We start from the raw sequence: 24,293 nt of genomic DNA, 5'->3' as shown, positions 1-24,293 counted from the left end.
TGGCGGGTGCCAATCAGCTGGAGGTGGTCTGCTAAAGCCGATTGGCACCCACTAGCCCTGTGCACAGCCCTGACAACTGAGCCATCCTTTGAGACCCATGTAGTATCTTCAGGGAAGGGAGCCCTCAGGGAGCCAGCATTCAAAACCTTCCAGACCATCAAAACATACTGAGGGCGAGGAAATATTGCTATTGTGGTTATTACTATTGGTTTTTGGACACTGGAAGGGTGTTAGTGGGTTATACAGGCTGCATAGAGTGAAATGTGGAGTAGCAGAATTCCTTCCTTCCCTTCCTCCCTTCCTTCTTTCTACCCTCCCTCCCTTCCTTCTCTTCTTCCTCATCTGTCCTTCCTCCCCTCTCCCCACTTTTGACCAATCCCGGGGCTTGAACTCAGGGCCTGAACACTGTCCTTGGACTTTCCTCAAGGCTGTGTTCTACCACTTGAGCCACAGCACCACTTCTGGCCTTTCTATGTATGTGGTACCAAGGAATCCAACCTAGGTCTTCCTGCATGCTAGGCAAGCACTCTACCACTAGGCTAAACTCCAGGCTCCTCTTCCCCCTTTCACTTTCACAGGATTTTGCTGACAGGCTAACCTCCAACTCACTATGTAGCTCAGGTAGATCTTGAACTCTTCATGCCTTACTTCTGTCTTCCTGAGTGCTGGGATTCCAGGCGTAGACCACTCTGCCCAATCCTGGAGCAACAGAATTCTGAGTTGCACTTATGTAGGAAATGGCAGTCTGGATTCCAACTAGTCAGATTCTAATTGCCTAAAGTAATTATTAAGCACACAGATCTCTCAGTACATCAAACCTCCTGATTAAGTCTCTGGAATGGAGCCTAGCACTCTGAAGTGCTAAGACTCTCAGGGAAGTATGTTGGATTTCTGGAACTTTGCAATATCACACAGAATTTATGATTCTGGAGCTGGGTAGCCCTGGCTAGGTTTAATGCTTTGCTGGGCATGTTTAAAAGCCGGCACAAGGTGAGTGTGATGGTACAGGCCCATAATCCCAACAACAGGAAGTTGAGGCAGGAGAGTAGCTTGTGCTACAATACTTTTTATTTTTATTTTTGCCAGTCGCCAGTCCTGTGGCTTGAACTCAGGGCCTGGGCACTGACCTTGGACACTTTTTGCTCAAGGCTAGCACTCTGCTGCTTGAGCCACAGAACCATTTCTGGCTTTTTTCTGAGTATGTGGTATTCTGAGTATGTTGTACTAAGGAATCGAACCCAGGGCTCTGTGCATGCTGGGCAAGCACTGTACCACTAGGCCACACTCCTGCCTACAATGTTTTAAGCTGAATTTGACAACATAATGAGACTATTTTTTTAAGTATGCTCATGCGCACAAGTGTGTGTATGTATGTGTGTGTGTGTGTCTGTGTGTGTGTAGACACTAGAGGCTTGAATTCAGGGCTTGGGCCTTAGCTCCTTTAGCTTATTTTTACTCAGGGCATTCTGTCATTTGAACCATAGCTCAACTTCTGGCTCTTCTTGTGACTACTTGGAAATAAGAGTCTCGTAGACTTTCCTGCCTGGTCTGGTTTTGAACCACAAATCCTCAGATCTCAGCTTCCTGACTAGGTAGGATTACAGGCATAAGCACAAAGTGCCCAGCTCCTTTTCTTTTTGTTGGGATTTAGTGGCGATGAACACACTTGGCTTCATAATTAGAAGAAATAAAATAAAATTCCATCCTGAAAAACATCCTGTTGCAATTGGAGGGTATCTTTGTATGAAAGCACATTTTCTCTTCATTTCCCCTGATTATGTAAAACTGTCTATGTTTCATAAGCCAGGCTGCTGCCCAGGATGTTTTTGGGTTGAGAGTAGAGCCCCAGGCTGTGGGAGCTGCTGCTCTTGCTTGGCTGTCCACATGCAACTCAGGGCAAAGCTACCCTGATGTGTACCGGCAGGTCTGCCATCCTCTGTCCACTGAGTGGGCACTGATGAGGCGTGAATGGCTCTGAGCAGCTGCGTTCCTGAATGACAGTGTTGGACATTGCTTTGGCAGGGCATGGGTCCATGTGTGGGCTCCTGAAACATGCCTGGGCCTCGTGCTGTGAGTCCCAGACCAGCATTGTGATCCAGTGGAGCCAACATCTAGATGACCCTTTCTTTAAAGGCTCATAACCAGAGCTCCTGTCCAGCAAGGAACCTGTAATAAGTCCTTTTGGGGTGAGTGCCCACCTTTGCCCCTGTGCCTCATGGAGGACTGCTTGTGGACATCTGACAGAGGTTTGTAGATTGATTAATGGAGTTTCAATAAATCCAACTTTCCTCTTCAATGCCTGGAGTTTCATTTGTTTTGGAGGAAATCTCTTTTAATGTTGTTCTAGGAAAGCAAGAACATAAAAAGTTTGACACAATTGTTTTTTCATTGGAATTTCCTTTTTTTTCTTTTTTGTCTGTCTTGGGGCTTGTACTCTGGGCCTGGCCACTGTCCCTGAGCTCTTTTGTTAAAGGCTAGCACTGTACCACTTTAAGCCACAGCACCACTTCTGGATTTTTCTGTGATTAATTGGAGATGAGTCTTACAGACTTTCCTGCCTGGGCTGGTTTTAAACTCCAATCCTCAGATCTCAGTCTCCTGAGTAAAGCTGGGATTACAGGTGGGAGTCATTGATAACAGTCTCAGGGACTTTACAGTGCAGGCTGGCTTTAAATCATGATCTTCAGATCTCAGCCTCCCAAGTAGCTAGGATTACTTGGCTTGGAATGACTTTTTTACATGTTTAATGTTTTAGTACTGGTACTGGAGCTTGAACTCAGAGCTTTGCACTGTTAGTGCTCTACCTTGGGCCACAGGTGGCTTTGAACTGGGATCTTCAGATTTTAGTGTCCTGAGTAGCTATGGTTATATGCATGAGCCATTGGCACCTGATTTGACTTTTTTTTTTTTTTTGGAAACCATGGGTTTAAAATCAGAGCTTCATGCTTACTAGGTAAGTACTCTACCACTTGAACCATGCTCCTACCCACTTTTTTTTTTTTAAAGAATACTCTTAATTTCTGATTGTAAAACCTGTTCTTTGTAGAAACTTTAATGGTAAGTTAAACCATATATAACTCTATCCAAACAGGACCATTGTTAGCCATTTATTCATGTGAAAATTATGTTGCAGAGAACATAAAACAGGCATGGGAGGGGAGAAGCCAAAGACTCACTGTAGTATTGAAGTGGGCGGGGGGGGGGGGGGAGGTCAGATACCTCAGAAGGTCAGACAAGGCTAGAAACAGTCATTGCTCAATCTGTGTTTGCTATTGTGGTTTAATTTTACTTTAAAAAGAGTGTTAGGAGCCTATGAAATAAACCTTTTCTTCTATATTTTTCTGCTAGCAATTCACCATTTTTCCAAGGTGTTATTTGGATTCACTGTGTAATGTCTGCTCATAGACCTCTGTCCTCATTTATGACTGGATTGTTTTCTTTTCTCACTGGTAGGTATTACCCAGTAGTTAGCATTTTGGAATCTACATTCATATCCTGAAGAGTTACCTCTAAATAAGAAACTACTGGGTCAGAGGGTGGCAACCTTTCCAGAGCTCTGGATAAAAATTTGGCAAAGAACTCTCCAGAAAGTCTGGTTCTGCTAGCTCAGTCAACTTTGCCTCTAACTGGTAAGGTTCCATCTTGAGATTGGGAGAGAGTGTAAAGAGAGGGGACCTGAAGCCTACTTGGCCTGTCATAGATCTTTGCTCTTGCTTGAGCCTGTTTCCTCACATCTGGAAAATGGCATTTTTCTTACAATCGACAGAGGTTGAACGCAGTGTGTTCTGTATTAGCCTTGTTGGGCTGGAAGAGTGGAAACCCTGCTGACATGTTCAGGTATAAGCAGTGGGGTATAGGGGAAAGGAAGAACTGGATCTCTGAGGCCAGGAAGCAAAGTACATGAGAGGTGTGCAATGGAAGTTTTTTTCCTCCAGGACATCTGCACTCTCCTAGTATTTCCTAGGTTCAGCCACCAAGAAAGTTTATCAAGTAATCAAATGTATGAAAATTTTTACTTTTGCTCCTCTTTCACATCCCTCCCCCATTCTCTCTGTAGTGCTGAGGATTGAACTCAGGGACTCTTGAATACCAAGCAGATTCTCTATCATGATTTACAGTCCCAGCCTTCAAGAGTTTTTTATCCTCTTGCCCCTCATTTCCTAGAGGAGATTGTTCTTTAATTCTCTGATCACTGATTCCCTTCTTTGTAAAATGGGGTACCAGATGATCATGAAGATGACATTAATTCTGTGGCACCTCTGTGTGCCACTCTGTGAGTGCAAAGGGACTTGAGCAGCCTTGGTCCTAGGTAGTCAGAGTGTGATGTCACAGCACAGGAAGGGCTGTCACTTCTAGCCTAAGGGAGAGCGGACTAACAGCATCTGTTTTTGTCTCTCCTCTCCTACCTGCCCACTATGCTTCGCTTCTGACCTCTCTGAGATGGCCTGGAAAGTGCTAAGCTATTATGAAGACTCCAGAGTTCTCTAATTTGGGGGGGAGGGGAAGTTTGGCCTAGTGATAGAGTGCTTGCCTAGCATGCATGAAGACCTGGGTTTAATTCCTCAGAACCACATACATAGAAAAAGCCAGAGGTGGTGCTGTGGCTCAAGAGGTAGAGCTCTACCTTTGAGAAAGCCCAACGGCAGTACTCAGGCACCGAGTTCAAGCCCCACAGCTGACAAAAACAAATAAACCAAAAAACCCCTAATGGATAAAATTATCACTAAATTACATTTTTAAAATTGTGTGAACAAGATGCCAGTGACTCATACCTGTAATCCTAGCTACTCAGGAGGCTGAGATCTGAAGATTATGGTTGAAAGCCAGCCCAGGCAGGATAGTCTGTGATACTCTTATCTTCAGTTAACTACCAGAAAACCAGAAGTGGCCTGTGGTCAAAGTGATAGAGCACGTCTTTTTTTTTTTTTGGTCAGTTGTGGGACTTGAACGCTGGGCCTGGGCGCGGTCCCTGAGCTCTTCAACTAAAGGCTACCGTCCTACCCCTTGAACCACAGTGCCATTTCCAGTTTTCTAGTGGGTAACTGGAGATAAGAATCTCACCGATTTTAGTGCCCGGGCTGGCTTTGAACTGCGATCTTCAGATCTCAGCCTCCTGAGTAGCTATGATTACAGGCGTGAGCCACCATGCTTGGCTTTAGAGCACAAGTCTAGAGATAAGGCCTAGACCTTGAGTTCAAGTCCCACAACTGATAAAACTCTTCAAAGTCAACAAAAAACACTCAAACCACCACCAACAAAAAAACTGTGTAGAGCCATAGGTAAAAGGGCAGAACAGTTGTTTTAAAAGGGGATGAGGGGAAATAGAGAAAAATAAAAAATAAAAAAGGGGGTAAGTTGGGTGCCGTGGCTAATGCTTATAACCCCAGCTACTTGGAGAAGCTGGAGGTCCATCTTAGAGGCCAGCCTCAGGCAAAAATGCCAGACCTAGCTGGGCATGGGCATGAGTGGGCTATGCCTCTAACCCTAGCAATTCAGGAAGCTGAGATCTAAGGATCAAGGTTCAAGCATCCCTGAGGCTCTTTTAATTTTTATTTTTTGGGTTGGTTGTGGGGCTTGAACTCTGGGCTGGGCTGTCCCTGGGCTCTTTAGTTCAAGGCTAGTGCTCTACCACTTGACCCGCAGCCCCACTTCTGGTTTTTCAGTGGTTAATTGGAGATAAGAGTCTTACAGACTTCCATGCCCAGGCTGGCTTTTAACCTGGATCCTCAGATCTAAGCCTCCTGAGTAGCTAGGGTGACAGGCATAAGCCACCAGAACCTCACTCAGCCCTGAGACTCTTTTCCATAATCATCAAAAAGCTCAAGTGATAGAGCACTACCCTGGAGCACAAAAGCTCAGCTCAGAGACACAGCCTAGGCCACACACACACACACACACGCACGCGCGTGCGCGCGCACACACACACGTACACAGACACACAAAGAAAGCCAGCCAGATCCTACTTGAAAAAGAAGAATTGGGGCATGGCTTAAGTGGTAGATCAAATAAACAAAAACTAGACACTGCAGGATTCTAGACTTAGACATAAAGTCAATATCCTCATCAAAATGAATTTGATATAATTTGTTTTCACAGATATAATAAATCCCTTCCAGTATATTACTGTCTGGTAGTTCTGTTTCTCTGGGGAACCTAGATTAGATAGGCTGGGAACAGGTGGATAAGGTTTTCCTTGTCAGTTTCATTCCTTTCTCCTACTCTGCCTCCAAAAAAAAGGGGCTGGTAAGGTGCAGGGACTCAATTCCAAAGTTCCTATTTCTACAAATTAAATAAAAACACAATTAAAATTTAGTAGGTGCTAAAACTTGGTTTTGAAATTTTATTAAAAAAATATATTTGCAAACATATAAAATTTAGGATGAAAAATGTTCATTTTCAAACATGTAATAACTTAATATTTGCAAACATACACAGATGGTACAAAACCCATACCATTAAAAATGTTAATGATGCTGTAATTGTGCTCATGGAATGAGAATCTTGCTGTCATTCCAGAGCTTCTTGTCTCCACGTTTCAGGGAGCTGAGAATCCGGTACAATGAAAGTCATGAGAGTCACATGGCCAAAGCAGTAATACAGAATAAAAGATTACTTTAACACAGTTTAAAAACACATTTTCTAAGGGGAACAAAACTTTGCATTTTCCCCCATTTCAAAGTGATCGATATTGCATTTTAACGTTTTAAAGAAAGATGTCAAACCCAAATCCAAGCCAAGACATTGCACACATTTCTCCTGCTGAAGTCTGCTGGGGGGGGGGGGAAGGTTCCTTGAGGCCCTGGCCCACTCATGGAAATGTTCTCAAGTGCAGCTTTTAAAAAATCCTATGAAGCTGCTTTGCTCTGTTCAGATCTTAATATTATAAACACTTGAAAACACAGGACGCTATTGGCTCCAGAAGGTACTCTGAATAATATTGAAGAAAACCAAAGATAAGGCAAGAAGCACATGCCCCACAGCCAATGTGCAGCAAGGGCGTGGGTTTGAGGCCTCTCACCTGTGCGGGCGGAGCCCACTCCTGCCTGTGCTCATTTCATTCCTCTCCAAGTTACAGTACGATGGCTGGTTTTGTTTATTAAGCAATTAGGCACCTTCGATTTCATGTTGCATTATTAGTAATACAATGGCAGTTATGGCCTCTTCTAATAAAATGAAAAATACCAAACTACATTCTGAGGATTTGAGAAAGCTGCATGATTTAAAAATATTTACCTTGTAATGAATTCAATGGACTTTATAATTGCCACCAGAAAATATAGGCTAGAAATAGAATGCTTGGACGTGCAAAAAACTGGTCAGCCACATTCTAAACTAAGTCTGCATCTTTCTGTAGAGATAGGCCAGGAAATCTGACTCAGGTTCTAGGCAAACCATCACTCTGTCCAAGAGACATTTTTCTACGAGAACAAGACCACATGAAACGCTTCTCCTTACAGATGGCTACTTGAAAACTCATCATTCATATTAACACCTAGCCCTGGTAACATCCTAGACACAACATATGCCAAGCTTTGGGCTGCTCTTCCCAGGGCCTACACTTGGACTACAGGGGCAAAGGGTGTGGTCAGTGCTCTTCTCAGATGGACAAAGTGGTCTAAATACAGGACTCCTGAGGGCCTGCAAAACCTAGCAAGAAGCATCTCCATCTTAGCGTCTATTCCAGAAGGTTCCAGTAACGATACTAATAATGTAAACATGCAATCTAAACTAGTATGAGGTTCTGGATAGTAAGCCTGAATGAGGAATAAGGCAACCATACTGTGGCTTTCAGGCCAGGCCCATCTAATTGCAACTAGCCAGGTGTGGCCTGGTTCTCTGGAGACATGCTGGCCTGAACTTCTGGTAATCGTGATCACCAACTGCTGGCTTCTGAATTTTAAGTAAATGCTTTGAATATATAGATTTGGGAGTTGAAATGGGTCGACCCTTTTCAAGTCTCCATTTCTTGGGCACTTAAAAAAATTTATGTCCATATTAAAGAAGTCTTATCATAGATTCTCTTTTAACTATCATATCCATCCCTAGAATTATAGGGCAAAAATTAACATATTTAATTATGGACCCTTTTTAGAATATTTGCTCTTTATCTCTCATTTATCGTACATATACAAAAGCATCGTTTAAATTCAAATGTCCATTATATACCTCTTGATATGTCTGTTTACAGAAGCCTACTGAGACTATAGTTGGGTGTGATCAAAGCTACTGGTACATTATGACAACAGCTGTGTGGCCCTTGGATACCATCTCCTGGGGTCAGCCACACTCCTGATCATACGACAACTTAATCTTACCCAGTTGATGCATGAGCAATTCATTTTTGGTTGGTGAATTTACACACTATCTTTGAAAACAAACTATTTCTAATTGAATAGGATAACTTACAAGCTTCTCTGAATTCTGAACAATGGACAGACAACTAGGTAGACAACAAAAGATACTAAATTGAGAAGCAGAAACATTTTCCAGGAAAGCTTGTCTAGATTTACAGAAACCAATCAAACAAGGCATTCTTTATGCTAAAAATCTAAGACCAAACAAAAGTAAGTATATGTAATTCATAAGTAATTTTCTAAAATTTCAGCTAGAAAGCGATCTATGGATTTACAATTGAGTTACTACCATTAAAGCTTAAATGATTGTTCCCGAGGAACCATCACATTTGTCAGCATTATTCACAGCTAATCCTAGCTGGTTGAGCCAATTGGGTCTTTTTCCCCCGTCATTAAATAGTGCTCAGAAAAGTAAGCAGTGCATCTTAATAGGTTAAATACTACAAAATGACCTGTATCATAGAAATGAAGACACTCATTCAAAGAATATCTTAAAATTACTATTGCTGAAACAAATTCAATTCTACATTAAAATCTTACTAAACATCATTACATGCCATAAAAGAATAAGTATAAATCATGGCAGATCAATAGCAGCATAACAAAGCGTCTTTATATATTTCACACTTTGGGCTGGGAAAGGATTCGCAGCTTAGAATACATTGGTAAAGTTCTGAATCTCACGCTTTCTTTTTAACTCCACATTCTACAAGAAAGTAAGGGCAGTGTGAATAACAGCTCCTTTTTCTGCATAGCTTTAAACTGTTTTCAGTACACTTGAGGAATGGAACCAGAATGGCTTTGTCAGGTTGGTCCACTGGTCCTTTTGTCAAAGTGTTAAGGAAAACAATTAACAATGACTTCTGTGTTTAGACAGAAAAGGAAAATAAGGCTGTGTTTCACACACAAACAACATTTTCAAAACCACTGGAAAGTTGAACTTAAAATGGAGATTTCTAGAAGGATCTGGGCATGTGTAGCCCCAGTCTGAAAGGTGTGACATGCCCCTTTCTGCATCATCAAAGAGCAATGTCGCACTGGGGCCTACCACATGGCAGGACGGGCTACTTAAAAACAAAACACATAGAAATTTCAGTACTCTTAAGGCCCAAATAGGGGTACTCATATAAAACACACTTCACTTGAACAAATAATTCCTAATTCATCAACTTGAACTCTGATCCTTAAAAAGTGAAGCTAGTTTGCAGAGCTGGCTCTTGCTTAGCTTGGAACTTGACTTATCGGCCCAGGTTTCTAGGGGTGGAGGGAGGAAGGAAGGGATGCTGCTGAGGCTGCGCCGGGCTTCCAGGCTGGTGGCCACTCCTCCAAGTTCTTGAAGGTGAAAGCAAACTGAAAAGTCAGGCTCCTTAGGTCACACACATGCTCACAACTGATGAACATACCCAGAGAACATACGATCTTTTTTGTTTGTGTCAAAACAAAGGTCTGCTGGTGATGCTTCACAGTGAAACCTCCATTATCACTGAGAATGTCACTTGGAAAACATTCAAAGGCGTGAGTGTCTTTCTCATAGGCTCAATTTCAGGATTCTCAAAACTCCATGTTCCATTCAGAAACAGGTTTCCATAATGAAGCCTCTTCATGGAGCTAACCCTTAGTCTAGGTTTACTCCACAACAGTCATAGGTTGTGATTATCTTTGTTCTTGTTCAGAACCTGCAAATAAACTTCATGAAGTGTGCTGAGGAAGCTGGAATCATTCTGGGAAGAGACAACAAAGGCAAAAACATGTCATGTCACATTCATTTCCTCAGAGCCTTCTTCTTTAACTGGTAACAGCTTAGGGAAAGATTGTACAAATGACTGGTGTGACTTATAACTACTCAAATAGTCTTAGCACCCAGAGACAATCATTGATATTCTGGAGTCTACTATTCCACTAGGAACAAATGCTTGGAAGAGAAAAACATTACTCTCAGCTATTCTTCTAAATTTATAAGGATTTAAGATTAATTTTATTTTATTAAAGAATAAAAGAATCCAGGCTAATTGATGTCTTACATACCTTTATTAGATGTATCAATGTATCCTGGAGCTGAGACTTGCTGAGAACAATGGAAGGCTTTTTCTGATTTTCTGGGCTTGTAACATTGAGGGGAGATGGGGGTCTTGCTTTCTTGTCTAGGTCTGCAGGTGCAGGTCTTGGAGCTGTGTTCTGGAAAACACTTGGGGCCAGCAGGACTGAAGCTACTGAAGTAGTTGTTGTGGTAACCAATGGAGGGCCGGCAGCCTGCAGGAGAAGAATGATAATTCTGCACCCCAGCACTCCCACCTGCTTTTATATATCATCTGTCATTTAAAAACAGCTTGCTAGTTTACTTTAAAAATTAACTTATAGGCTGGGAAGCTGGCTTAGTGATAAGAGTGCTTGCCTAGCAGGCATCAAGGCCTGCGTTTAATTCTACAGTACCACATAAATAGAAAAGGCTGGAAGTGATGCTATGGCTCTCGTGGCAGAATGCTAGAAGCTCAGGGACATTGCCTAGGCCCTGAGTTCAAGCCCTGGGATTAGCAATACACAGACAAAATTAACTTTAGGCTGGGGATATAGTTCAGTGATAGAATGTACTATGTTATCTCTCATCTCTTTTGCTGTCCCTTGGTTATCTCATATTGTTACAATATTTCACCTTGTTATCTGATATATTGGATATATGCGTATTTGGTTATTTGAAATCTGATAGGGAAGGAGGGAAAACAAGGTGAGTGGCAGGGGGGACCAAAACATGAGAAAGGGTATCAATGTATGTGAAGTAAAGCACCTTCTATCTGGTGACTATAATGTAACTCTTCTATTAATCACAATAAAAATATATGGAAAAAAGAAAAGAATACTTGCCTAGCATACCTCAGGCCCTGGTTTTGATTTCTAATACTGCAAACAATCTAGCTATGTAGACAAAACAAAACCCCACCTACCTCCTTCCTTCATCCAGATGTGCTTCTATCTAGTTATTATACACTATTTTAGTAATATGAAATTTAAAATAATTCTCACTTTCTCTTGATTTTTGTGTTTTGGGTGCTCAAGACCGAATCCATGGTCTAGAACATGTTAAATATGTGCTGTACCAGACAATTTCATCAACAGTGCTTCCCTTGCTCTTACATGGAAAGAGCATTCCAGTTTTAAGGCTATGGTTTCTGGTACCTGAGCTACTTAGCAGAACAAGCTAATCAAGACCAGGCTGACTGTAATTTAAATTCTGAGCCCCAAAGAGAGGTGTAAAGGCTCAAAGGCAAATGGGAATTAGACACGTGTGGAGGGAAAAAAAAGAATATGTATTTCAAAGCTAGAGGGTGACAAACAGAGAACGAGGTCAGGGCTGGCTCATTCCTATAATCCCGGCTACTTAGGAGGTGGAGATTGGGAAAATCAAGGTTCCTAGCCAGCTAAGGCACAGTTAGCAAGATCCTAACCAGCTAGCTGGGTTATGGTGGTACTTGCTTGTAATCCCAGCTATGCAGGAAGTATAGGTAAAAGGATTATAGTTTGAGAATGACCTGAGGGAGAAAAAGTATGAAGTAACAAAGGAAAAGGGGATGAGGGCATGGGCCTATGTGGTGAGAGTATAAACAAATGAGAGGCTCTAAGTTCAAACTGTAGTACTGACCAAAAAAAAAATGGAGGGAGGCGGTCAGGGAGGATAAACAAGGGGCGAGCATACAGACCTGGAGGCTTTATAGCAGAGTAACAGGAAATGAGAGGATTGTGGCAGGATAGTGGCTGTGCTCCCTGGGATACCACAGCTCTTCTAGGACAATGCATTTTTCTCTCTTAAGAAATCAGGCTGACATACTTAGGTCATCTACTTGCAAGGGCCAAGTAAAGGCCTACCTAGGGCTGCTCTGACTTGTACTGGATTAGGGACGAGATCACTCGACAGGACACAAGGCTTGGCCTAGGTGGGACATCAAGATGGGTCAAGACTTGAAAGCTACAACTTCCACCCTGCATGTAAGGAAAACAAGAAATCCTCAATGTGCTCTTGAGAAAAAGGGGACACTTACCGGGATGGCACTGGACATCACCTTAGGCTGGGCAAATACTTCAGGATCCTGGTTTTGCTGCATAGACTGCAAGGTTTAATAAGAAAAGACAAACAGATGTATCAAGTGAGGTAACGGTGAGCAATAAGGAATGTTTCAGATATTTAGCTATTGGGTTGCTGGGGGAAGAGGCTGACACCATGTGATCAATGACTCATCTCCCCAAGGAGAACCTCCAACAGCTTCCCTCTTGAAAAGGTGTACAGATAGATCCTTTAACATGTCTTAAAAAAAAGTGAGGCCAGGAATGGCAGGGCATGCCTGTAATCACAGCTACTTCACTCAGGAGGTAAAACAGAAGATTTCTAGTTCAAGGGCAGCCCAGGCAAAAAAGTTAGCAAGTCCTCTATGTCGAACAATAAGCAGGGTGTGGTGGTACATGCTTATAATCCCAGCTATAAGGAGGGGGATATGAAAGCAGGATCCCTGGAACTTGTATTTCATGTAAGAATATTACTGTTGAAGATAGCTCAGACCTGTTTCTGCAGTATGTACAGATTAGAGGCCTTGGGGGCTTATCCCTTTGCTACCCATGTAAGTTCCCCAATGCTCCCTTACCTCCAGGCCTCTGGACACTATTTTCCTTACCTCAACTATTTCTCAACTTTCAACAGCCTGGCTAACTTCTGAGTTTGAGTAGCAGCTGACATGTCAGTTTTACTAGGAAGTTTTATTTGGCTCTTCAGATCTGAGGTACTGGTACGCCAGGTCTGAAGGCACCTGATAAGTTCCAAAGGAGGTACACATGGATCTAAGCCCAGAATGATTTGGACCTATAGTTCTGAGCGAACTGAGAACTCCATTAGGCAAAAGCCCAAAGAACTTTAAAATGCCTAACTGGATAGAAAAATGTAAATACGGTTTGTGTACATATATATATATATATATATATATATATATATATATATATGCTCACACAGGGCTCAGTCACCACCCCTTTCTCTCTTAGCCCTTGGGTATTCATTTTTTGGGGGATGGGAAGGTCTTGGATTTGGGGCTTGAACTCGGCTTGAGCACTGTCTCTGTGCCTCTTTGGGCTCAAGGCTAGTGCTCCACCACTTGATCCACAGCCACTTCCAGCTTTGTCTGGAGGTAAGAGTCTCTCAAAAGCCGGGTGTGATGGCTCACATCTGCAATCCTAGCTACTCAGGCGGCTGAGATCTGAGGATCACAATTGAAAGCCCACTTGGACACTACAAAGCCCGTGAGACTCATCTCCAATTAATCATCAGCAAACCGGAAGTGGCACTGTGGCTCAAGGAGTAGGACGGTAGCCTTGAGTTGAAAAGCTCAGGGACAATGCCCAGGCCCAGAGTTCAAGTTCCATGACCAAAAAAAAAAAAAAAAAGTCTCTGCCCAGGCTTCGAACTATAATCCTCAGATCTCAGCCTCCTGAGTAGCTAGGATTATAGGCATGAGCCACTAGTGCTCAGCTGCCCTTGATATTGATTATAATTATTATTAGTGTTGGTCCTGGGGTGCTGTCCCTGAGCTTTTGTGCTCAAGACAAGTACTCTACTGCTGAGCCATAGAACCATTTCCGGCTAATTAACAAGAGTTGCAGATTTTCCTGTTTGGGTTGGCTTTGAACTGAATCCTCAGATCTCAGTCTCCTTAGCAGCTAGGATTTCATGTGGAACCACTGATGCCAACCTTAAACAGACAACTCTTTAAAAACTACTGTCTCAATAGTAAATAGAGATTCCCTTCTTGAACACTTGTTTGTTAAACTTGTCATTTAAAATATGATGTAAAAATCAACGTTAATAAATTCTCTAATAAAAAAAACAAAACAGCAAAAAAACTACTGTCTCATAGCCATCAAAAGCAAAATCTTGCTAGGCACTGATGGCTCACACCTATAATCCTAGCTATTAAGGAAGCTATGACCTGAGGATCGTGGTTCAAAGCCAGCCGGGACAGAAAAGTTGCGGTGAGATTTTTTTCCAATTAACCATCGAAAACCAGAAATGATGCAGTGGCTCAAGTGGTAGAGTGCTAGCCTTGAACACAAAGCAGCTCAGGGACAACTCCTAGGCACTGAGTTCAAGTCCCATAACCGATTTAAAAAAAAAAAAGAAAAAAGAAGCAAAATCTGTTTCCTGTACCCATGCTTTTTTCCTGCCACTACCTGGAGGGGAGCAAGCACCATGCTGCTCAGGGAGGCTGAGGCTGTTGCTCTTGCTGCCACCGCCGCCGCTGCCGCCTTACAAGGAGGCTCTATGAAGCTGTCAGGTGTGGCCAGCTGGCCAGCTGCTGGAGAAAAGCTGGATGCCACTGCACTTTTTCCAAGTGGCTGTGTCTGTATTTGGTCATGCTGTGGGGTCAACCTGAGTTTCTGGAGAAGATCAATGCTTGGGAGGGATGTAGCAGCCGTGTTTGTCATGCTCAGTGGAGCTCTGAAAGGGCTCTTGCTGGCTATTAGACTGGTGTGGCTTAGTTCAGGGACTGGCTGGTTCAGGAGTGGAGACCTCTGTCTAGGTGTGGACTTCACTGCCTGCATCACGGTGCTGTTACGTGGTAAGCTGGGGGGAACCTGTGTGGTGGGAGCTTCTGCTGGTAGAGTGGGACTGAGAACAGGGCTCAAGGGGATGGTGTAACTTGGGGCATGCTTTTCTCCAGACTGTGTGATGGAGGCTGGAGTGATTAGCACTGGAGTGGTGACTTCAGGCTGGATAGTATGGTGGGAGGCTAAATGGACACCCAGGTTTTCTGACTGAGGGGCTCCTCCTGCCTGATCAAAGGGAAATGGGAGGAAGGAGCTGGGCTCTTTCTGGGATGCATCTCCTGGCAGCTTCTCCACTTCTTCTGAATCCAGACCCACAATGGCTGGCTGTTCCTTTGGTAAAGATGTTCCAAATAGCTCTTCCACTGTCAGATGTTTGTGTCCAGATGCAGCAGGCTGAAAAACAATCAGACCACCAATGAAAGGAACCTCTGTGAATCTACAAAACCAAACTCCTGGCCTTTTCTGTATATGTGGTGCCAAGGACTTGAACCTGGGTCTTTGTGCAAGCTATGGTGAGTACTCTATCACTAAGCTACACTCCCAGCCCCTATTTCCAACTTTTCTGAGTAGTTTATTGGGAGATAGGAGTCTCACTGACTTGCCCAGGCTGACTTCGAACTATGATCCTCAGATCTTAGCTTCCTGAGTAGCTAGGATTACATGCGTGGGCCACTGGTGCCCGCCCCTCCTTTCTTATGATGCAACCTTGGGAGCCATTCATTTCTCTGAGTCTCAGTAACACTATAAAGTTGGAAGGGGTGGTGGGAGGCAGAAATGTGTGGAACTCAGCTCACAGGAGGAGGGACATTTAAAGTTAGCATTTCTAGTAACCAAAGTGGGAGGTGGGTTCCTCTGTGGCAGAGGCTCCTCATTCATTCCCTAATCCTTGCTCTCCATCCTCCTGACTTCATCTACCCACACAATGGCGCCAACTATTTGTTAAGTACAGACTACAGGCATCCCACTGCTGTCCCCAAGTCCTGCTAGGAGGGAGGACAGCACATGGAGGGAGCGCATTAATAGCAGGCCTTGTTGGTGGAGGATGCGGAATTCCCTCTTTCCATGAAAAAGCCAGTGCCTACAACTGAAGATCCAGGGGAGTTTCTGAGTGACCGACTTAGGGGAGTGCCATTTTAATTTTCTTTGATGTGTGGTCAGTGTCATGTTAGGCACAAACCAATGTCTAGATATATCTGTTCTGAGAAACAGAAAATATGTGGTCAAATAATAGGGCATGGAAAAATCTCATAGTAAAAAACATCTGAGGCTTGAGCAAAAACAAAGAACAAAACAGAACAAATTTCAAGGAAAGTTTTGTTGTCAGGACAGTCTGAATATGAAGCCTAGGCTGGCCTCAAATGCTCTTTTCACCTACCTCAGCCTCTGGTATGCTAGAATTATAGACATGTCATTACTTCCAGCCTCAAGGGAATGTAACAAAATGAACTGTACCTGGACGAGGTGGCTCACTCCTGTAATCCTAGCTACCTGGGAGGGGGTAGAGGGAGGATTACAGCAAGATTTTAGCCTAAGTCAACCACTAAAGGAAAGGCTCCATGGTTCACATATGTTATCCTGGTGAGGCTAAATCATGGTGTAGGAATAAACGAGAAAGACTCTACTAAACAAAATAGTAATATAGAGTAAGGGGACAATTACCTGACTCATGTACACCACCTTTATGATAGCAATGAAGTAAATTTAAAAAAAATTTAGATTTTTAGCTGGGCACTGTGGCTCCTGCCTGTAATCCTAGGTACTCAGGAGGCTGATAGCTGAGGATCATAGTTCAAAGCCAGCTCAGGCAGGAAAGTCTACAAGACTTTCCAATTAACCACCAGAAAAATTGAAATTGCACCGTGGCTCAAAGTAATACAGCACCAGCCTTGAGCGAAAATGCTCAGGGACAGCACCTAGACCCTGAGTTCAACCCTATGACTGACCAAAAAAAAAAAAAAAAGCAAAAAAGGCAAGGGGCTTGGATTGAAGTGGTAGAATACTTAACAAGTGAGAGAGGGCCTGAGTTCAAACTCTGTATTTAAAAAAGTTAAGAAGTGAATTAAACTGTGAAAATGAAATCAATACTTTTAATACACAACAGCATAATCTGTTCCTTAGCACTAGATGGCAGTGTTACTAAAGAATGCAGTGTTTGTTTTTAAGGCAGGGAAACCAAGATTATGCCTGGCTAATGGACTGAAAATAGGGAAAGGAGCAGCAAAGGCAAAAGCTAGATCAGTAGGAGGCTACAGAAGAACCTAGAAGAAATAGTCACATAGGCCCAGGAAACTAGCTGGATGGGTGTCACGTTGTTGTCCCACACACAGCTTTGTTAAATAAGGGACATCAAACTTCCAGTACGATCACAACTCATAAAATGGCACTCTTTGTTTTATTAGTTAGGATGTGGCTTAGGCTTTACCAACCTTATCTTGTGACCCAGAGGGTGTCTCTTCCAGAGTCTCAAAGCTTCCCAGATTGGAGAGCTGAGTGCTTGGTTGTAATCCAGGGCTGGAGATATGTGAGTCACCTATCTGATTCTTGGGAATAAAACAAAACAAAATAAAACCTTACTATCAAATAAAACACTGCCACTTAATATTAGACTCATAAAAATAGTATTCAAAGTTATCAGAAATGCTGATTAGTACCTATTAAAACTTCTATAAATCTGAGCACCTACTTCACATATTAATCACAACTGCTTTTATCATTTTAAGGACAAGTCAATGGTAGTATTTTACCACATATTCCCTTGAATTCTATTTTATAATGTATAATAAAATTAATTTTTCTCCATATAGTTCTATTTGTGTATCTACCTCCACACAGCCCAGATACAAAACAGTGCTATTACAAAAAAGCTCCTTTGCGAGGTCCCATTATAGCAGGCCCTCTGACAATTCTTGGCAGTTACTAGAATTTTGTTTTTTCAAAAATGGCAGCTGGCAAGGCATTAGTGGCTCACTCCTGTTATTCTAGCTATTCAGGAATTTGAGATCTGAGGATTGTGGTGTGAAGCCAGCCTGAGCTTTAGAAAAGTCCACAAGACTCTTAATCTCCAATTAGCCAGCAAGAAACCAGAAATGGCATTGTAGCTCAAAGTGGTAGAGTGTTAGCCTAGAGCAAAAGACCTTGAGAAAAGGATCCAGACCATGACTTTAAGCCTCACAACCTATCAAAAATGAACAATAATTAAAAAAAAAGACCCAAAACAAAAAAAAAGTCATATAAAATGATGTTAAGTAAGACATTCAGAGAGACAAAGGAGGCATACTTTCATTTGTGTAAGTTAGATGTAAATTATAAATACACACAAACATATACAGAGCCTATGCATACGTATATTAACTAAAGTATATGTGCAGGCGAGAATTTTTTTTTTTTGGGGGGCAGTTGTGGGGTTTGAACTCTGGACCTGGGTACTGTCCCTGAGTTCTTCAGCTCAAGGCTACCACACTACCCCTTGAGCTACAACACCACTTCTGGTTTCTAGTGGTTAATTGGAGTAAGAGTCTCTAGGTCTCTAACAGTGCCTACCTGGCTTTGAATCGAGTTCCTCAGATTTCAGCCTCCTGAGTAGTTAGGATTATTGGCATGAGCCACCAGGCCCTCTCAAGGGAGAATTCTATTATTATTATTATTATTATTATTTGCCATCCTGGGGTTTGAACTCAGGGTCTGGGCACTGTCCTTGAGCTCTCTCAAGGCTAGCACTCTACCACCTGAATCCCAATGCCACTTCTAGCTTTTTCTGTCTATGTGGTACCAAGGAGGAATCAAACCTAGGGCCTCCTACATGCTAGGCAAGCACTCTATTATTACGCCAAACTCTCAGCTGCAGGGGAGATTTTTAATGGTTTAACTTTTATTTGTTCATTGTGGGGCTTGAACTCAAGGTCTGGGAGCTGTCCCTGGGCTCTTCTGCTGAAGGCTAGTACTATAACACTTGAGCCACAGTGCCACTTCTAGTTTTTGAGTGTTTAATTGGAAATAAGAACCTCACAGGGCTTTTTTGCCTGGGCAGTCTTTGAACTGTGATCCTCAGATCTCAGCTTTCTGAGTAGCTAGGATTACAGATGTGAGCCCTGGATGGTTTAACACTCTTTAGAAATGAATTTATAGGGCATGGAGTTTGGCCTAGTGGTAAGAGTGCTTGCCTAGCATGCACGAAGATCCAGGTTCGATTCCTTGGTACCACATATATAGAAAAAGGCTGGAAATGGTGCTGTGGCTCCACTGGTAGAGTGCTAGCCTTGAGAAAGCCCAAGACAGTGCTCAGGCCCTGAGTTCAAAGCCCAGGATTGGCAAAAAAAAATATGAATTTACAGTTTAACAAAATGACTACCAGGAATCTGGAACCTTTGGTGTCAGGATGGGGTGAGTTTAAAGGAACAGAGGAAGGGTGGGGGAATGTAGTTATAACGTTCAGGTATATATGAAAATAATGGGGATAGATGGGATTGGGAGAGATGGGGAAAATTACGACAGGGGGACACTGATCAAGGTACATTGTACACATAATCTCACATGCTAAATTAAAATCCCCCTGCATAACTACCTGAAGATAAACAAGTCATATAAGTGGAATATAAGCAGAATGCTGGCTTCTTTCATTTAGTGTAATGCTTTTATGATTCACTGAAAATGTTGCAGGATATTAACATTTCTTTTTAATTGCTAAGCAATGCTCCATTATATGAATATGTTATAGTATTAACCATTCAGGCAAAGTATGACATTTGAGTTAATTCCATTTTAGAATTATGAATATAGTAGCCTCAATGTTTCATTTCTCCAGAGTCAAGTATCTAGCAGAGTCATTCCAGGTCATATAAGGCCTGCGCTGTAATATTGAGTATGTTCATACTTCTAGCCCTTTTTTGTACTAGTTTTTTCTGAGATAGAACTTGGTTGACTGCATCTCAGTGTGCCAATTTGTCACTTTCCATGGTAGCTAGGATTAAGGGTTGCTCTACAATGTCCAGCTTCTTCTGTCTCAAGTACTGTGCCTGGGCCCTGAATTCAAGCCTTACAATTGCCAGAAAAGAAAGCTTTGCTTATAGTCTTCAAAATGAGAAATACATCATAAAGGAAGTGTTTAAATCCCCAAAGTTCCATTTTAATCTAACCTGAACCAACATTTTATTTATTCTATTTATTTCATACTGTGAAGAAATTCTTTTCACAACACAAACACTGTGTCTTCTGTATGCTTTACTTTTCAAATATTTATGAAACTAGAAATTGACAGATGCTCATGTTTAGGATGTGCAAGGCCTGGGTTCATGCCAGTACCAGAAATTAAAAAACAAAAAAGGTAAAAATAAGGCCCTCCTTCCCTTTATGGCTTGCTGCTTCTCAGCCAGAAGACTTAGCCAGCCCACTCCTGCAGTGTGTACTATCCACAGACAGGCATCTTGATCTAGTCACCACCTGGGATGGTGACTTATTCCTTACCTATGAGAGCAGAGAGGCTTCAAAAACACAAGCACCAGATGTTGTGATCTGAGATCAAGGTTCAAAACCGGCCCAGGCACAAAAGGACCGGAGACTCTCATCCCTAATTAACCTCTAGAAAACTGGGAAGTGGGGCTTGGCTTAAGGTAGGGAGGTACTTTCAGGAGTCAGGGAGAGCGCCCAGGCTGAAGTTCAAGCCCCATGACCCACAAAAAAAACAAAACAAAAAACCTCCAAGAAGCTATATATGTAGATAATCCAGATGTAATCAAGGACAGGAGAGTGAATTGGGGGAATGCAAGTCATTCTTTAAATTCAAAATCTATTCTTAGTTTCCTAAGAATTATTATTATTGCTTGTTTTTGCCAGTCCTGGGGCTTGTATTCAGGGCCTGGGCACTGTCCTTGGGCTTTCTCAAGGCTAGCGCTCTACCACTTGAGTCACAGCACCACATCCAGCTTTTTCTATATATGTGGTACACCAAGGAATTGAGCCAGGTCTTCATGCATACTAGGCAAGCACTCTACCACTAGGCCACGCTCCTGGCCCCCTGCTAAAAATTATTATAAAGATGAAAGCTTTTTATAATTATTTTCTTTTTATTTATTTATTTTTTTTTGCCAGTCCTGGGGCTTGAACTCAGGGCCTGGGCACTGTCCTTGGACTGGCATTCTGCCACCTGAGCCACAGTACCACTTCTGGCTTTTTCTATGTATGTGGTACCGGGAATTGAATCCAGGGCTTCATGCATGCAAGCATTCTACCACTAGGCCAAACTCCTGGCCTTAATAATTACTTTCTACAAACAGAGAAATTTTGAGGAAAAAATTTACTAAGACAGAGAAGAGCTTATTATAGCCTGAAACTTCTCATGGGCTCTAATGTACATTTCACTACCCAGGAGTTGGAGCTGACTTTTTGGTATTTGAATAGGGGTTTACTGAAGTTTATGAATATTATTCTTTTTTGGGGGGTGAGGGAGAGGGGATAGTCTCAGAGGCTGGTCTCTAACTGGTGATCTTCCTGTCCCACCATCCAGAGTGCTGGAATTATATGTGTGTGCCACTGCATCTAGTCTGATTTTTTAGTTCTAGTTATAGGAAACTACCTTTCCATACACTTTTATAAAACTGTTTCCTGAATTCCAGATTCTTGAGAAATTAGGTTAGGTTGTGAAAAACGGTTCTGCAATGAAATGGATCTGGGAACTGATGTCACTGTATCATCTACTGTGTCTTAAGTAAAAGCCTAAAAGAATTCAAGGAGGAAGAAAAATGTTTATTATTTCCTGTATGCTTTTGAACAGTCTGAAACTTTTGTAAATATATAACTTTGAAGGTAGCGTTATAGTGTAACAGTTTGAGATAGTCCTAGATGATGTTTTTCCTTTTCTCTTTTTTGTGTGCTGGGGATTGAAACCATGGCTGTGCACATGCTAGATAAGTGCTGAATTAGAGTTTCAACCCCAAGTTAAACAGTGCTTTTTCTTACTTTGTCCCTTGAAGTGTTAGTAAGGTGAAAATGAAATAGAACTAAAGGGAATAGGGGCTGAGAGTTTGGCCTAATGGTAGAGTACTTGCCTAGCATACACTAACACCTGGGTTTAATTCCTTGGTACCACACACATAGAAAAAGCTGGATATGGTGCTGTGGCTGAAGTGGTAGAGCTCTAGTCTTGAAAAAGCCCAAGGGCAGTGCTTAGGCCCTGAGTTCAAGCTCCAGGACTGGCCAAAAAAAAAAAAAAAAAAAAAAAAAAAAAAGGGAATAATCCAATATTGAGTGGTACTATTGAAAGGTTCGTGCTCATTCCAAGTAAGTGTGGGTCTGTCGGGTTCTGATGTCAGGAAAAGCCAGGATAGCACCACAGCCACAAGATCTAAAACATTGTCAGGAAGCATCCACTGCCTTGACACAGAGTGAATAATTCCATATATGTTAACTAATGCAACCCCATTGCCATTTTATTTAACTTGGGAGAAAAATTCTTTAATAGCTAACTCAGAAGGTAAAATGCAAAACAGAAGAGAAAGAAAACAGTGAATTCAAGAAAAGCCTCACATTTGGGTCATAATTCCAAATGATGACTGCTTACTGAACGATGATAAATACCACTAATTAGAGAATATGAATGTATGTTTAATATTCTAGGATTACAAATTATCAGAATGCTTCTTAAAACCTCATTCCTAAGACCATCCAACATCTTACAGAGACTTTAGGGATGGATAAGAGGCTTGAAGGTTTTCTAGAAATATGTTATAGGTCAACTTCTACTTTCCAAGACTATTTTTCCTATAAAAATTGCTTATTATAGAAATAAAAAAATGTCTTAAAATTTCCTTCTCAAATACTTTCATGCAATTAGATTTTCCCAGGTCTTTGGGGTTTAAAATAGACAAAATTTCTTTGTGAATAATTATTTCTGCTGGCCCCGGGGCCAGGTGATTTCCCAGTCCACAAGGTGCACACAGGTACCCTCCCCACCTCTTCTGGTGCTCTCTGGTCAATAGTCAGAGGGCCTCACCCTCTCATACTCATCCTTTGCTCTGCTCAGCATCTCAAGGATGTCGATGGGCCTCTCGTTGCTGCAGCCATTGGCCTGGCTCGGACTCTGCTTATCTCGAGCAGCCTGCTGAGATCGTCGTGTCTCCTCTTCTACCACACTACAGAAAGAGAACCAGATCTTACGTTTTTTTGTTTTTTTTTTGGGGGGGGGGGGTGGGGGAGGGAAGTGCCAGCTCTAGAACTTGAACTCAGGGTTTAGGTGCTATCCCTAAGCTTTTGTGCTCAAAGCTAACACTCCCACTGAAGCCACAGTTCCACTTTCAATTTTTTTGGGTGGTTAACTGAATGTCAGAGTCACATACTTTCTTGCCCAGGCTGGCTCTGAACCATGCGCACGAGGCTTAGAAATGCTTTTCTATGCCAACTGACTCAAATATCTTTAGTGTCCATTTATAAGAGTTACAATTAATGTTTTTGCTTTTACAAGAACAAAAATGCAGGGTTGGGAGTTTGGCCTGGTGGTAGAGTGCTATGCTTGAGAAAGCCCAAGGACAAGTGCTCAGACTCTGAGCTCAAGCCCAGGACTGGCAAAAAAAAAAAAAAAAAGCAGAATTTCTTCATAGAGATAGAGGAAGTTGGTACAGACAGATGTGGTGACACATACCTGCAATCCCAGTATGCAGGAAGCTGAGGCAGGACTAAGAATTTCAAATCAGCCTAAGATACATAGTGAGAATCTAGTCTCAAGCAAACAAGCAGATATACATATACCCAAACAAAACAAAACAACAATCTACTGAAGTATTTCCTTTTCTTCTATAAGTAACACAATTATCAGCTGGATTAAGCAGTAAGGTTACTAAGACTATACATTACTAAGACACAAGAGTGACTATATAGCTGAATAATACACTATGGATTTATTCACACTGAACCAGTCTTGAAAACGAGTCTTCATGAATCTTCTAGACTTAACAGTACTACAAACAGAAAGCTTGTCACTTTTGAACTCAGAGTGGCTAGGGGAAATGTTCTTTACTTTCATTTCTAAGACTTAATTCTTCATTTGAAAACCTAAAATGCAAGAAAAATCTCCAGTTAAGAGTGCTGTATCAATTCTGTGCCTCTGACCATATGAAATAATATTTATCAAAAAAAAGGAACACTTTCAATAGGAATGGGGCCTTTAAATCTATTTATTGGTTTTCATTTTGAAGAAAGCCTGCATAAAAAGGCTCAAGGTAAGTAAAATACTAGGAATTGAAAGTTTAACACAAGGATATTTACTTTCCTATATGTTTCTTCAAGCTTGAAATAAGTAACAGATTTTAAAAAGGCATTTTTTTTTCTTCTTTAATTCAGTTCCTGGCACCAGATACCAAGCGTTTTTATGGG

The 24,293-nt window shown here is 42.1% G+C and overlaps 1 protein-coding gene across 2 annotated transcripts in view; it reads right to left on the bottom strand.

Moving 5' to 3' along the window:
• Positions 1-7,475: 7,475 nt before the first annotated feature.
• The window catches only part of Dcp1a (decapping mRNA 1A), a 49,870-nt gene continuing 33,052 nt past the window's right edge, over positions 7,476-24,293 (bottom strand). For both annotated transcript variants that reach the window (XM_090320927.1, XM_090320935.1), the window contains 6 exons: positions 22,918-23,056; positions 17,360-17,473; positions 14,556-15,326; positions 12,386-12,451; positions 10,380-10,604; positions 7,476-10,075 (listed from right to left, as the gene is read on the bottom strand). In XM_090320927.1, the coding sequence (XP_090177053.1) occupies positions 9,995-10,075; positions 10,380-10,604; positions 12,386-12,451; positions 14,556-15,326; positions 17,360-17,473; positions 22,918-23,056 (1,396 nt within the window). In that variant the 3' untranslated portion in view covers positions 7,476-9,994. The remainder of the gene's footprint in view (positions 10,076-10,379; positions 10,605-12,385; positions 12,452-14,555; positions 15,327-17,359; positions 17,474-22,917; positions 23,057-24,293) is intronic.

The sequence above is a fragment of the Megascapheus bottae genome, chromosome 2 (assembly GCF_031878675.1).
Source record: "Megascapheus bottae isolate mThoBot1 chromosome 2, mThoBot2.hap1, whole genome shotgun sequence".
In the NCBI taxonomy this organism is placed as follows: Eukaryota; Metazoa; Chordata; class Mammalia; order Rodentia; family Geomyidae; genus Megascapheus; species Megascapheus bottae.
This window is presented reverse-complemented; position numbering and strand designations above follow the sequence as displayed.